This window comes from Schistocerca serialis, chromosome 5 (genome assembly GCF_023864345.2).
Source record: "Schistocerca serialis cubense isolate TAMUIC-IGC-003099 chromosome 5, iqSchSeri2.2, whole genome shotgun sequence".
Lineage (NCBI taxonomy): Eukaryota > Metazoa > Arthropoda > Insecta > Orthoptera > Acrididae > Schistocerca > Schistocerca serialis.
The window spans coordinates 750,432,261-750,449,060 of NC_064642.1; the positions used below are offsets into that span (position 1 = coordinate 750,432,261).

The 16,800-nt window shown below is 37.3% G+C and overlaps 1 protein-coding gene across 3 annotated transcripts in view; it reads right to left on the reverse strand.

The window, feature by feature from the left end:
• The window catches only part of LOC126481575 (kinesin-associated protein 3), a 206,948-nt gene that overhangs the window by 118,469 nt on the left and 71,679 nt on the right, over positions 1–16,800 (reverse strand). For all 3 annotated transcript variants that reach the window (XM_050105432.1, XM_050105434.1, XM_050105433.1), the window contains exons 9-10: positions 3,897–3,997; positions 2,016–2,234 (exon numbers count right to left, since the gene is read on the reverse strand). In XM_050105432.1, the coding sequence (XP_049961389.1) occupies positions 2,016–2,234; positions 3,897–3,997 (320 nt within the window). The remainder of the gene's footprint in view (positions 1–2,015; positions 2,235–3,896; positions 3,998–16,800) is intronic.

Here is a 16,800-nt window from a genome sequence, read left to right on the forward strand (position 1 = left end):
ATAAAAAGTATCTGGACACCTGGCTGAAAATGATTTACAAGTTTGTGGCGCCCTCCATCGGTAATGCTGGAATTCAATATGGTGTGGGCCCACCCTTAGCCTTGATGACAGCTTCCACTCTAGCTGGCATATGTTCAATGAGGTGTTGGAAGGTTTCTTGGGGAATTGCAGCCCATTCTTCATGGAATGTTACACTGAGGAGAGGTATCGATTGCCAGGCGGTGAGGCCTGGCACGAAGTCGGCATTCCAAAGCATCCCAAAGGTGTTCTATAGGATTCAGGTCAGGACTCTGTGCAGGCCAGTCCATTACAGGGATGTTATTGTCATGTAACCACTCTGACACAACCTGTGCATTATAACCAGGTGCTTGATTGTCTTCAAAGATGCAATCGTCATCTCTGAATTGCTCTTCAATGGTGGGAAGCAAGAAAGTGCTTAAAACATCAATGTAGGCCTGTGCTGTGATAGTGCCATACAAAACAACAAGGGGTGCAAGCCCTCTCCATGAAAAACACAACCATAGCATAACACCACTGCCTCCAAATTTTACTGTTGGCACTACACACGCTGGCAGGTAGACGTTCACCGGGCATTCGCCATACCCACACCCTGTCATCAGATCGCCACATTATGTACCGTGATTCGTCACTCCACACAACGTTTTCCCACTGTTCAATCATACAATGTTTACAATCCTTACACCAAGCAAGGTGTCATTTGGCACTTACTGGCACGATGTGTAGCTTGTGAGCAGCCGCTTAATCATGAAATCCAAGTTTTCTCACCTCCCGTCTAACTGTCATAGTACTTGCAGTGGATCCTTATGCAGTTTGGAATTCCTGTGTGATAGTCTCGATAAATGTCTGCCTATTACATATTACGACCCTCTTCAACTGTCGGTGGTCAACAGGCGACGTCGGCCTGTATGCTTTTGTGCTGTACATGTCCCTAAATGTTTCCACTTTACTATCATATCACAAACAATGGACCTAGAAATGTTTAGGAGTGTGGAAATCTTGCATACAGAATTGTGACACAAGTGACACCCAATCATCTGACCACATTCGAAGTCTGTGAGTTCCACGGAGTGCCCCAGCTTGCTCTCTCACAATGTCTAATGACTACTGAGGTCACTGATATCAAGTATCTGGCAGCACAATGCACCTAATATGAAACATATGTTTCTGGGGGTGTCCACATACTTTTGATCACATAGTATCTGTGTATGTCTCAGCAGTCTTCCGTAATGTACCAAATACAACCAACTCTACGAACCACTGCTACCTGCTGAAAAGTTCATATCTCACACAAAGATGGACTATTTCCTCTTAGGTAAGCTGATCTCCCAGAATTTTCCAGTTATTTATTCTAATCTTGTATTAGAGAGGAAAAAGGAATAAAACAAGATAACAGGATAAACAGACTTAGTTTCTTTATGTGTGTTTAAAAGCATAAATATGGTGCACAAATTATATAGTAAAGTGTTTACAAATCCCTTGTAACATTAATTTAACATAAAATATCATTATAGACAATAGTTTTAGGTTCCCCAACAAGAATGAATTCTTGAATGAAACCACTCTTGTGGGAGCAACATACCATGATACATGGGAGACAATTGGTAACTTCCAATGCACTCCACACTGCTTAACAGATGCACCTGGTGATGTATTCGTCACAATAAAGAATGCAAGTCTCATTGGAAATTGAAATCTCTTAAAGGTAAAAGGAAGATCTGACAGAATGAGGGGTATCTCTGGAATGAAGACTGTTTCAAAACATGTCTGCATCCACTTTGCAGTGGTTGCAGAATATAGACATAGTTGTAGATCAAGATGTCTTGCCCCCCAATATTCTGCCAGAAGGTAAGTGATATATCCGCTAAATCAAAACTCGTACTTACATTCCACAATTATACTTTGCATGTCCACTTCTTTCCTATAATAATCCCCCAAACAATACATATCAACAGCATGGAAATAAGAGTCACAATAAACAAGTAACAATTACTTACTACAAAGTTTTGTTTTGTTTCTTCATGCTGTGCTATATTACGTATCATTTTCATAAGAAGTGAGTCTTGATTGCGAAATGCTCGTGACATAAGAGCTTGCAAGCGATTATTTTCAATCATCATTTGAGCATTTCTCTTGTTGATAGCTAAATTGATGCAAAGTGCAATCAATTCTAAATGAAGTTCATCTTCTGGACTTTCAAGAAGCATGGTCATGACCTGTAAAGACAGTTCATGACATTAACTCCTTCAATCATACCTTCGTAAAAAAAAAAAAAAAAAAAAAAAAAAAAAAAAAAAAAAAAAAAAAAAACCAGAATATTAACAGTTGACCTAAAATTTCACAATATTCAAAATAAAATACCAAGAGTTCCCACTGAGTGATAACCATGTTGTATTTATCAATGAAACCAAGTTATTTGGGGTTTCCATAATTGGCACACTCACATGGCAATATCACATCGACATAACCAGTACCAAACAGAGTAAAGTATGTTTCATCATAACATAAATAAGAAATGTAATATTGGTACCCTGTCAATGTACTATGCTCTCTTTCATTTTATGCCTAGTTATGGAATTATTATTTGTGGCGAAAGTGCACAGCCCATGTAGTTGTTTACACTCCGAAAGAAAGCAGGCAGAACAATATGGTTCAAACAGCAATAAAAAAATCAGCAAATTGACACCACTGTGAAGCAAGGTTAAGAGATGCACTAATGCTGGTTTCCCACTTAATGAAACTCCAACGTTGTTAAATGTATAGGAATAAAAATATACAATCATTTCCCAGTCCCAATAAAGGACACCAAAGAATTAAATGATTTCACAGTAAATTTAAGGTAATTTCTAATAAAGCACTAGTTTCAAAGCACACACAGAACTCTCTGACACCTGTACCTACAGCCCCTATGGCCGCAATCCCGTCCCATAGGTCCAAAAGGACCTCCAGCATCCCAAAATGTGATCCCTGAATCCATCTCCCTTTTCACAACAGCAACCTTCCTATATTCCTGTCATTCACCTGCTCCCAAACCAACCCAAAGGTCTCCCCACTGGTCCTGCCATTGTGGCTAGGCACAACATTCCCACAGAATGAACCTCTGCCTTTGTTGACCAATGCCACCAAACTATTGTCCGTAACTTCCAATCCTACTTTCAAGACACTGCTCACTTCCTTTACTGCCATTCCACAATCATGTCCTGTAACCACCAGACTTCTTGATGGTGACTGCAGGTGCAATGTCCTTAATACACTAACATCCCCCATACCCATGACTACCTTTCCCAACAGCCTCCTGATACGAAACCCACCACCTCTTTCCTAATCCTCCTAGCTAACCCACATCCTGACACACAATTATTTGACTTTCAAATGGTAAATTTATAAATGAATTTGTGGTAATGTCATGGGGATTTGCATGGTACCATTCTATGCCAACTTATTTATGGGCCAGTTGGATGACTCCTTTCTAACCAGTCAACATCTAAAACCCATTGTCTGGTTCAGTTTCATTTTCATGATATGGACTCGTGGCAGGAACAACCTTTACTCTTTCATCCATAACCTCAGCACCTACTCCCAAATCCATTTCACTTGGTCTTTCAACTCGATGAGTCACCTACCTAGATGTGAATCTACACCTTTCAGATGGGTCCATAAATACATCTGTTTATATCAAGTGCACCAACTATCGACAGTACCTCCACTTTTACAGCTTCACCCATTCCATCTCAAAATGTCTCTTCCTTACAGCCTCACCACAGTATTGTAGGTTGCTTCATTCAACTGTGTCTTCCCCCATGTAAGATGGAACTATATCTACACCTCATAACCATACAATATTTGACAGGTATATCAACTATTCAGTGCTAACTTACCATTGGTATGCAATCTGTATATGTGAACATAGATTTGCATTTGTCATCCATACTCAAGTGGTACAGAATTCTTAGTACAATGACTTCATGTCTCTGCTCACCTGTAATTTTAGAGGAAGCTTGTCTGTACAATACATTCAACAGGAAAATCTTCAGAAAAGCTATTAAATAAGGCTACAGTTTTAAAATTATAAACTCATTCCAATACAGACAACAGAAAGAATCACACACAAAAAAAATAATTTGAGATCTTTTACAAACTGAGCTATCCAAATACCACAGATGATGACCTAGCTGCTTTTGAGTAACTTTAATGCTCAAATAGGTACAAAAAACAAATTTAAATAGTATGGTATCACACAGCCAGCAAAAGAAGCAACACAAATGGTATGAGACTGATCAGTTTTTGCCAAAATTCTCACCTGCAACTAATGTCGACCTTCAGGAAGCCGCCCCCCCCCACCCCACCCCATTCAAAGCAAAGCCACAAGATGGATACCTCTCTAAATCCTATATGGGAAGAATTTCAGATAGATAATTGACCCATTTCTCAAAAAGGCACTTAGGAAATTATGAATGTGAAAGTAATATGGAATGGTGAATTTGATTCTGATTACTACCTCTCCTAAATTAAAGTTATTGTTCTACCTAATAAAATACAACAAAAATCACAAAAACTAATAAAATGTGATACAGACAGACTTACAATTAGAAAAGAATCAATTCAAAAATACCAAGATGAAATTAAAATGGCTAAACATGGTAACTGGCCAGAATTACCTAAAGAAATTAATAATGCTGCACAAAAAACATTTGAGTCAATCAGAAATAACTATAAAATATGGTGGAATGAAATACATGAAGAATCTTTAACATAGAGGGACAAAAAAATGTAAAAAATGGAAACTGTCAAGATAAATTGAAATTGGACACTATGATCAATTTAAACAGTGGAAAAAAAAAGAAACCAAAGAAGAAGTGAAGAATTAAAAGAGATTCTGAAAAGAGGAAATTTTCAAAAATTAAGAAAAACTTTTCAAACAATAACATCTGTGATTTTTATCACACATTAACAGGCAGATTAAAGGGATACCAAACCCTAAATGTGTGTTTCATAAATGAAAATGGCAGACTTGGTTTAAGCAACTCTAAAAATAGCAAAATATTTTGACTAGCTTTTGATTGTCCAGAACCCATAAGCTGGAATTCCCAAACACTCATGATAATTTAAAAGTAAATTTACCTACAACTTTCAAAGAAACTGACGATGTAATTAAAACATTAAAAAACAAAAAGTGAGCGGAAAAGTTTCTATTACAGCGGAACATTTGAAATAGTTTCTCCCAAAAATAAAAAAAATAGCTATAATTAGTCTTTGAAGAAATCTGGAAAACAAAAAAAATCCCAGGAGAGACAAAGGTAGCTGTGATACATCCATTACACAAGAAAGGTAAGAAACAAAACATTACCAACTGCAGTGGCATTTCTATGCTGCGAGCACCAAATAAAATATGGCCAGTCACTTAGGTGACTATCAAGGGGGTTTTAGGAAGAGCAGATCATGCTCTGAACAAATATTTAACACAAAGTCAATCATTCACCATAGGTAACTGAATCTGAAAGAGAGTCGAGTAATGTCTGTTGATTTCAAAGAGGACTCCGACACTGCTAACAGACAAATTATAGATGAAATAACTCAAAGATGTGATGTAAAGTCTAAAGTAGCACATCTAATTCATGAAACACTTACAGACACAGCGAAATTTATGGGATAAATATCTCAGTCCGTCTAAATAACAAGGGCAAAGTGTTGGCCTCTCCCCAATTCTTTTTCATTGTGCTTAAAAAGGTGCAAATTTGGTCTTAAAAACTGAATGAATTTAAGAAACTTAGTTTCTACAGAGAATCATATAACTCTCTTGGAAAATCCTTTTCCAAGAATGATGTCTGAAATACTCCTCTGTGATACTGACAAGAGGAAGATTGAGTCAATAATTAAATCACTAAATGCTAAGGGCTCTCATGGATATAATGGAGTGCTCAGCAGATTTTTAAAGTACTGTGCTGCACATGTTAGCCCTGTACTTAGCCATATTTGTAATTTTTCCTTTACGAATGGTCAGTTTTTTGAACAATTAAAGTAGTCAGTAATAAAGCCACTTTATAAAAATGGAGAAAGGGGTAATGTGGACAATTTTAGACCTACTTCTATGCCATCAGTTTTTGCTAAAGTTTTGAAAAGGCTGTGTATCTAAGGATAATTAATCATTTTATATCACATAATTTTCTATCAAATATATTTCGGCTTTAGAAGTGGTTTAACAACTAAAAATGCTATATTCTCTTTTCTCTGTAATGTACCAGATGGGTTAAACAAAAGGTTTAGAATGCTAGGCTATTTTTTTATTTAACTAAGCTGTTTGATTGTGTCGATAACAAAATATTGCTCCAGAAGTTGGACCATTATGGAATAAGGGGAGTAGCACACAATTGGTTAACCTCTTACTTTAACAACAAACAGCAAAATGTCATTATTCACAGTGTTGAAAATGGCTGTGGTGCGGGGTCTAAGTGGGGCACAGTCAAAGGGGCATGCCCCAGGGATCAGTGTTGGGGTCACTCCTGTTCCTTATTTATGCCCTCTAGTATTATGAGTAATTCTAAAACATTTCTGTTTGCTGATAACACTGGCTTGGTAGTAAAGGTTTTGCCATTGGTTCTGTTTCAAATAGTGCAGTTCATGACATAAGTTCATGGCTTGTAGAAAATAAACTAATGCTAAATCACAGCAAGACTCAGTTTTTACAGTTTCTAACACACAACTCAACAAAACCTGATGTTTAAATTTCACAGAGTGGGCATATGATTATTGAAACTGAACAGTTCAAATTCCTAGGTGTTAAGATAGGCAGTAAACTGTCATGGAAAGCCCACATTCAGGATCTTGTTCAAAGACTTGATGGTGCCATTTTTACTATACGAACGGTATCTGAAGTAAGTGATCATTCGACATGAAAATTAGTCTACTTTGCTTATTTTCATTCACTTATGTCATACTGTATTTTATTTTGTGGCAACTCTTCCCATTCTCAAAAGGATATTTTTGGCTCAGAATTGGGCAGTTTGGGAAATAGGAGGTGTAAATTTGTGAACCTCTTGTCGAGCCCTGTTCAATAGTCTGGGTATTCTGACATTGGCCTCTCAATATAGATATCCTTTACTGTTATTTCTTGTTAACAATATCAGCTTATCCCCAAGAATTAGCAGCTTTCATTCTTGTGCAGAAAGGTGTGCAGTATACTGCTGCAGCCATTTTCAATAAGGTACAATAAGAATTCAAAAATATTTGCAGTAATCCACAAGCTTTCAAATCTAAACTGAAGCATTTCCTCATGGGTCACTCCTTCTATTCTGTCGAGGAGTCCCTTGAAAAATTAAACTGTTAATTGTGTTAAATGTTGTTAAGTGTGTTTACTTAAACTTATGGTTTGATTTTTTTTTATTCATAAACATTTTATTTTATCTGTTATTCCTTTATGATGTAATTTCATGTACTGACACATTCCTTGACCTTGGAGATTTGCTCCTCAATTTGGTTCAACAAACTAGATGTGTAAATAAAAAATAAAAATAAATTTAGCAATAAGGTTGGGAAGAGGAAACAAAAATACTGGAATAAACTGCCTTGCTTTTACACATACCTTTAACATACATCTGCTGTAACACAAATTAATCTTTTACAAGTAATAGCCAGCAAGACAGCTTAAGAATTTTTGCAGAAAAAAACAAATTTTTTACAAACATTAAAAATGCACTGAAATTTCTGAAAACAGATACTAACCAAGTTGAAAAAGGTTTAAAAAATTAAATATCTTTGGGAAGAGAATATGAGAAAATGGTTTGAAAGAAGCTACTATGGAGGAGATGGATACATAGAATGGGAATGGAATATGGTATAACTAAAAAATTTTATAAAATGCCTGTCTAAAACAATAGTGATGCCAGAACATCAATATCCAAATGAATGTCTATCATTAAATTACAGTTAAGGTAAATTAGAAATACTAGAAAGGCAGATCATTAGGAAAATATCAGACCCATGAAAAACTGTGGAAGGTCTGTAAAGGCCTCCACTGAACACTCAGCATATTTGGGGAGAGACTGCTTGTTAGTGCAGATGTGATGGCCGTGAGGGTTAGGTTATATGGAAAGGACTTCATGATGTGGAATTGGTGACAGCTGTCAAAATGGAAGTGCTGTTGATCATTGGTGGGTTTGATGTGGACAGAGGTACTGATGGAGCTATCCATGAGGTGGAGGTTGACATTAGGGAATATGTCTTGTTAAGGTGATGAGGATCCAATGAATCAAATGAAGGAGAAGGTGTAGAGGTTTTGGAGGATTGTGGACAGAGTATCCATACTCCTGATCCAGATCATGAAGACACCTCAGTGTCTCAGAACCAGGTGAGGCATTTGGGTTCTGGATGGCTAGGAAGAATTCCTTTAGATGGTCCAGGAATAGGTTCGCATAGAATTGTGTCGTGCAAGTTCCTATGGCTGTACCATAGATTTGTTTGTGGGTTATGAATTCAAAGGAGAAGTAATTGTGGATGAGGATATAGTTGGTCATGGTGACAATGATGGAGGTTGTAGGTTTCAAGTCACTCCGGTGTTGGGGAAGGTAGTGCTCGAAGGCAGCAAGACCACGGGTGTAGGGGATGTTAGTGTTGGACTTAGTCCAATAGCTTACCCAACAGTCTAGTTTTAACTGTGTCTATTCACTGCTCAACACTTCCTCTGTGTGATGTGTAGCAGTCTGTCCTAATTCCTATTATTATTCCATACCAGATACCCTTGTCAGATTACGCATATAGAGAATAAGAACAGTCCTATCACACTTACCTGAAGCACTCCTGATGATACCCTTGTCTCTGATGAACACTCACTGTCAAGGACAATGTACTGGGTTCTATTACTTAAAATGTGTTTGAGCCAGTCACACAGCTGGGAACTGTTTTGATATGTTCAGACCTTTGTTAACAGTTAGCAGTGGGGAACCATGTCAAATGCCTTCTGAAAATCTAGGTATATAGAATCTGCCCTTTGCCCTTCACCAATAGTTCACAGCATATCATGTGAGAAAAGGGCAAACAGGGTTTCGCACAAGGGATGCTTTCTACACATGTGGTGATTCGTGGATGAAAGCTTTTCTGTCTTAAGGAAATTTATTATATTCTAACATAGAATATGTTTAAGAATTCTGTAGCAAAATGATGCTAAGGACATTGTTCTATAACTTTGCGGGTCCATCCTTTTATCCTTCTTATAAACAGGAGCCACCTGCACTTTTTTCTTCACATGGGACTTTGAGTTGGGTGAGAGATTTGTGATAATATGAATAAGGAAAGATTGCTATTCATCACACACAGGAAGTGTTGAGCAGTGGATAGGCATAGTTAAAAATAGACTGTTGGGTAAGCTATTGGACTAAGTCCAACAGTAACATCTCCTATCCATCTCTACACCTTTTCCCTCATTTGCTTCACATGGTCCTTACCCAACAAGCCACCTTCCTTAATGTCTACGTTCACCTTGTGTATAGCTCTGTCAGTACCTCCACCACCATTAAACCTACCGATCATCAACAATACATCCATTTTGACAGTAGCCACCCTTTTCACATGAAGAAGTCTCTTCCATGCAGCCTATATGGTAATTGTATCTGCAGTGAAAAACAGCCTATCTCCTAATATGCCAAGTGTCCCACTGGGGCCTTTGCACACCAAAATTACCCTCACCATTCTGTCCAGAAACAGATCTCCTGTACTTAGTCTCCACAGTCACCTACCATGCCCCACATACCCACTGAGGACTATAAAGGAGTGCCCCCATGTAAACTCAGTACTTCCCAGGATTGGAACATCTGAATTATGTTCACAGCCAGGGTTTTCACTACCTCTTGTCATGTCCTGAAATGATGAATATCATCCCCACCCTTCCCATAGTGGTATTCCACTACCAATCAAATCCACACAATATTCTTGTCCATCCCCATTCCCCTCTAGTTCACAACCCTTCCCCCACAGTTCATATCCCTGTAATAGACCTAAATGTAACACCTGTTCCATAATCCTTCCACTACCACCTATTCCAGTCCTATAACAAGCTTCTTCAACCCCACCAATGCCAGGGCCACCTGTAGAAGCAGACATGTACTCTACCAACTTAGCAGCAAGCACTGTGTGGCCTTCTACGTGGGCATGATGACTAACAGGCTGTCTGTCCATGGGAATGGCTACAGCTAAACTGTGACCAAGAGACAGCTGGATCACCCAAGGCTGCTCCCTAGTTATGTCATCCTTCTCCTTTGGTCAATGAATAGAATGTTACTCCAATGAAAAAGAGAAAGACCAATGGAGGGAAGGATACGTGTGTCCTACGATAGAGGCAGAAATCTTTGAGCATGTCCACACATGCAACTTACACCACTGAAAAAAGTCACATTTAAATGAGGAAGCTTGGTCTTTCTACTGCACTCCTTTTTAGACCAGCATTTGGTATGATGTGACCCATGGTGCACAGAAACATTTAAAAAACCTGACAGTACTGCTTCTGACCATCTAACTTGGGCAATCCCTCCTATTCCACTAAATGATGTCTTCACAGTGACCATTAACATTGTATTAATGCACTACAGCATAATACAAAGCATTTTCTTTTATTAAAATAATTAAAATGTACACATTTAACTTCTTTCCACATTCTTGAGACTCCTCTTCATGGGATCAATGAAATACAACTCATGTAACATAATGTAATGTAACAAAAGAAATGCAAATATGGGTTTTTCAGATATAATGAGGTACATTCTGTCTACTTACACATTAAATATTATAAACACTGTGAGTTATTTATAGAACATCAAATATCAATAAGAAAAGTAAGGACAGCTCCACATTCTTTGGCATCCAAACTTATAAATCAACAGTATTGTAACCTAATATATTAGCAGGGAAGCTGCTATTTTGAAAAATATTCCACTTTCTTAGTTGTAGTGTTGTTTAGCTCCTACAGGTATTGGTAGCTTAATATTGACATTAATATATTGGTCTTTTCAAACAAAACTGTTTTAGTCTACAAAAAGAGAAGTGTGCTTACAGTATGCACACATTTCAGATTAAAATTCAGTCATTAGTTGCTAACATATTTTTATTTTACTTTACAGATTTCAAAAAATTAATTGTCATCTTCAGAAACCTAAAAAATTAGGGACATCATAAATCTTCAGACCTTGGCTACATATTTATGTAAATTACAAGAAGTATATTACAGAAACTTATTTAGTATTGGTATGGCAGACATCAATATCTTCTTCACATAAGCATAATGCCATGATACGTCCACAGTGTATATATTGTGTGTGATTATTGTAAACACAGAATGACAATTTACAATAACTGAATCACTTCTGTGTACATGTCAAGCTGTTGTGCTAGCAGCAACGAAAATATAAAGGGTGGTTCAGAAGTGATGGTCAATATTTAGGGACATGACAGTAATAATCACTCAAAACAAAAATGCACACCTTAAGTGCTATGAGCAATTCTTGCTCTTTGATACTGTGAAACAAATCTCTTTTATTGAAAGCTCTTTGCTTTCCATTGGGAAGTAAACAAGGAAAAAATGTCCAGTAAACATGTGCTCTAAAATATATATCAAGAATATCTCATAGTTCTTAAAGTATGTGTTTTAGAGCACATGTTTACCTGACTATTTTGTTTCAAATGATCATTTCTATCATGTCCCTGAATATTGGCCACCCCTTCTGAAACACCATGCATAAATTCACATATAAATTACAAATGACATATAAAGAAGTAAGGCCAACTACATTTAAAAAAAAAGTACTAATATATAAAAGGCCTGGCGATCAAAAGAGAGTCTGTTTTAATGCAAGTTGATCATTCTACAAATTTTCTGAATCTGGCTGGGAATGTTTATATATTTCAAATTAGTATATAGAGTCATTCTGTAACTTGCAGCCCTTGTCAGCTATATGCAAAATTTCAATGCAGAGCACGGATGGAGGAAGAAGAACATGTTTCTCAATTTTGAGATGTTCTGTAAAAGTTGAGTTATATGAATTCTCACCATGTTTGCTGAGCAAGTGCTCACAACATTGATTCTTAAACGCCCTCGCTGTCTGTGCTACATAAAAAACAAGCATTGCATTGTATTTGATATAATTTGAGAAATTTGTCAATTGGAGGTTTCTCATTATGTACACAGAACAAATTGGTTGCATTATTGTTGGTAAAGGACACAGCATGACATACTTTTTAAACAAATTAGCTATATGCTATGAAACGTTCAAATGCTTTAGATGACAAGAAGTGATGTGGAGCTGGTTTGCGAACTTCCCACCTCTCTCCCATAGGTTGACTCACTCAGTATGCACAGCCAATCTTCTTCTCTGGGTAGCAGGCCACATCAATCTCCAAAGACCACTTCTCCGAAGAATAATGCTGGTTAAGGGACTTTATGAGACTCTCTCTCTACTCTTGAAATAATTTTGTACTCGAAGAATACTTTTAGTTCAGTCATGGTATATTTCAACTTCCACAAAAAACGGATTCACCACTTCTCAAGCAAATATTCGAACTCGTGAAAGTCAACCAAGTTGTCAAACATTAGACTCTATTAGGGTACATTTACAACAGGTTGGTTTAATAACCACCAGAAAACATGAACATATCTCGCTTCTAGCAAGTACAACACATGAATTACTTACAAGTCTAATCTCATTTCTTCATTTGTTCTTAACAATCATCACAGTCATGAAATCAGCACAGAATAGCACAGGCTCTTCTGTACACACACACTGAAACACTATGGATCATAGAGCAGGTATTTGTCAGCTGTAATTACAACTTCCTCCTTCTGTTCTGGTAGGTACACCCCTTTATAAAACATCCCTATCCATCAGGCCACAGGTCGTCCTATCTCTATGTAGGTACGCCTGCCCTATATCCTTAGCAAATGCTGGGTACATATCCCTTATCCTTTATGAGTAAGCCTCATGGTTCATTGCCCTAGTATACATCTTTATGTACACTATACTTAAATATTTCCTGTTAAAAATAATATCTATTTTACACTTCACTCTCACTTCTTAGTACCTCCTCTAATACCTTAGAGTCCTCTCCCACTTCTCAACTTCTATAATCTTAGTAGATACTAATGACTCACCACTTCATCAGAGTGTTTGCTACCCTGACTTTTCTTAAATGATTATCAAATTAACTCCAACCTTGCTTATCACTGTTTTATAATTATTCCACAAGATCTCTCTCGGCGCTTGAGTTGATTGCTACCATTCTTTCTTTTTATGTATATTTATGTGTGTACATCTGGAAAGATACACACTGTGTTTTTTTAAATGACGGTTCTACATCATTCCTTTTGTCTGACACACATGTATGTATATCTTGTATATACATACACACACATGTATGTATATACAAGATAAGACCCAAAAAAAGGAACAATGTAGAACCGTCACTTAAAAAACAAAGTGTGCATCTTTCCAGATGTACACATATCTTTTTCCCCTACAACCCTTGGCAGTTCTTACATCCTTTTGATGTGTAACTTCATTGTTTGTGTATTCATATTTCTTTGTGTGTATGCGGAAGTGTTTTTGTGTAGTCTGATTCTTCAGCCTTCTTATCTGAAGACATGTTGTAGGTTATTGGAAACCACAGAAACTAGGAAGGACTTCTGCAATAGAAGTAGATGAATATGGAAAGAGGGAAAAAAATAGATAGGTCCTCAAACGAGAAGTAAGAAAGGAAATAAAGGTAGATGTGGTTGCTAAGATTGAAGAAGAGAAAGAAGACAGCCCTAAAAACAGGAAACCCTTTCCACCCCCCTTCCCCAGGATCCCTACCTCACTGGTACTTGAGTGAGAAGCCAGAGGAGGTATGGTGTTAAATCATCTCCTACAGAACTGACATTCCCACCTTCACCCTTGAGGTCCCCAAAGAAAATCTTAGCTACCGTATGGAACTGGCAAATGGTGAAGAATCAGGCACACTTGTTTGCAAAGGTCATTTGAAAGGTGTGATGTGTGTTTTGTGTTAGTCTGATTTATTTGTTAGTGTAAATTGTGCTTTTACCTACACTACCCACCCATTTTCTACATCGATAAAAACAAATATTCTGTACCAAGTATAAAATTATATATTCCATTATCACAGTCATTTAATTAGTCACACAATGTTATGTTTGCAACAAATATAATATTACATTCAGTTTACTACGAAAAATGTGCTTCAATGACTTTAACTTGATTATCTTGCATTCAGTGAGAGAATGGTTTTCTCACTATTTCAGAAATTATTTTGAAAGTTATGTGCCAGGTATGGTTCTCCCTACTTACTTAGAACTATGTGACAAAAAAAGGATTACCAGACAGCTTTCAAGAAAACCATTTTTGGAATCATTGTAATTATGATTCATATTAATAGAATATACAAATTTAATGACGTTAATTTCACCCCGACTTCTGCCCACAGATCTGCGCAAACACTGGTGAAGAGATCACTTACAAGGACTAAGTCAGCAAAAATAAAACCTAACTCTACGTGGAGACTGCGTCTACTGCTGTTGGCATTACAATCGAAACCGGGGGAGAGAATGGCGGGCAAGGCAAATTTAATCTATCTTATTTCAGGGATAATATGCGTACCAATTCCCACCTCATGTTGCCACCTAGTAAAGACAGGATACGTTGGGGCGAGCCGGGACGAGTCATGAAGACAGGTAGGAGCATCCCTGGAATAACCGAGGAAGATGCAATCAAAATTCCTAGTGGGCACAACCCCCTCACAACCGAGGATGACACAGTCAAAATTCATAGTGGGCACAGCCCTCTAACAACCGAGGATGATGCAGTCACATACCAGGAGAAATTTTGGGTGACGTAATAACAAATTCTCGCTGGTATGGTTTTTACCAGTACCTCTAAGTGTGGGATGACAGAATAGTTTAAGAGTTTGGGGGAATTTGGTGAAGGAAAATTATTACAGAAGAAACACAGAAAACAACTCGGAATCCGACGGTCGTTACTCTGCCTGTTAACACAGAATGTTAACGTCCCTGGGAGATATACGACTTTATGTCCTTTACATTGTACTTTCCTTTTTCTGACCCAGTTGTAAGATCCACTAAAAATAATATCTTGGGATGGATTACCATCTGAACCCGGTATGATCCTTCATACTTTTGGAAAAACTTATGTGTCTCTTTTTTCAGGCCAGAGCTCTGGAGATGCTGTTTTAAAAGGACTAGGTCATCAACTTTGTACTGCGGTTCTACAGCTTTCTCATTATGCTTACTCATTCTTTGTTGTGCCTTCTCAACTAAATTTCTAAAAACTATATCCTGATTCAGTTTGTAGTTGACAGTAAGATGTCCAGGCCAAGTAAAACATTTAATGAGAGGTTCTTCTACAAAGGCTTTGCCTATTTCTTCCAAAGGTGTTAATCCAGTTGATAACTGTGGTAATTCATTTAAAATAAGTTCAAAGTCTTTAATTTCCATTGCCCATAAAGTATGTTTTTTATGGCAGTAGGTGTGGCATAATTTCCCAATTTCCTTCATAACTCTCTCACATGGATTCGAGGATGGGTTATAGTTGGATATTAATACTTGACTAATATCTTCCCATACTAGAAATTCTTTAAATTCATTACTGACAAATTTTGGTACATTATCTGTGAGAAATCGTTTTGGTTTTCCCACCTCCAGAAATTACTGTTAAAACAGTGTTGCTCTTTTGATAGGATATAACTTAAAATATTATGACCAGCACTCTATGTGAACCAAAAAGTATGACACTTCTCCCTTTCCATTAGAAAACAGTCCAAAAAAATCTGCAGCTGTAAGATCGTGTAATGATTTAGGAATAATTGGATACATTTTGTATTTAACATGAGTGTTACTCTCTTTCACCTTCTGACAGATTTCGCAGGTCCTAATTAAAGATGCTACTTTATGTCCTAGCTTCTTAAAATAATAGAACTTATTCATATGAGCTATACACTTTTTTATTCCGAAGTGTCCATCTCCTGTATGAATATACCACACAATTTCGTCTTCCATTAACTTCGGAATGCAAATGCGCCAACGTTGCGATGTTATACTGTCTCTCTAAAACAAATTATGCCCTATAATTTTCCACTTTCCTGCTTGATTAGGAGGTACGGAATTCCTGATACACATAGCAAACATTTCTGTAAAATAGGGATCATGATAGATGTTTTCTGTTATTCTTCAGGCCATCTCTTGTCTGGTGTGCGGATATTCTACTGTCATAAAATTAATTGCAAAAATTACGCCGGGCCCCTCCGCACATTTTAACTATTCCATGCCTACTGGTAACCTAGACAAAGTGTCTGGTACAGTATTCTCAGAACTTTTTACATACTGTATCCTAATGTCGTATTCCTGTAGGAACAACATCAATCACATTAATCTACTATGTAACAACCGACTACTCATTAAAAAAGATAGAGCTTGATGGTCTGTACAGACATGCATTTCTGACCCCCATACTAGTGTTTGGAATTTCTGGATACTCTGCACTGTTGCCAATCGTTCTTTTTCAGTAGCTGTGTAGTTTAATTCATGTTTATTGAGACTGCAGCTAGCAAAATCTATGGATCTATCATTTACATTATCTACACCCCACTCTCCTTGAACAAGTTCTGCTGCGATACCATAATTAGATGCAATGGTTGAAACTTTAAATGGCTCACCCATACTCGGACGATGTAATACAGGTGATTCTAGCAGTGCTCTTTTGGCATTTTCAAACCCATCATTTGCCTCTTTATCCC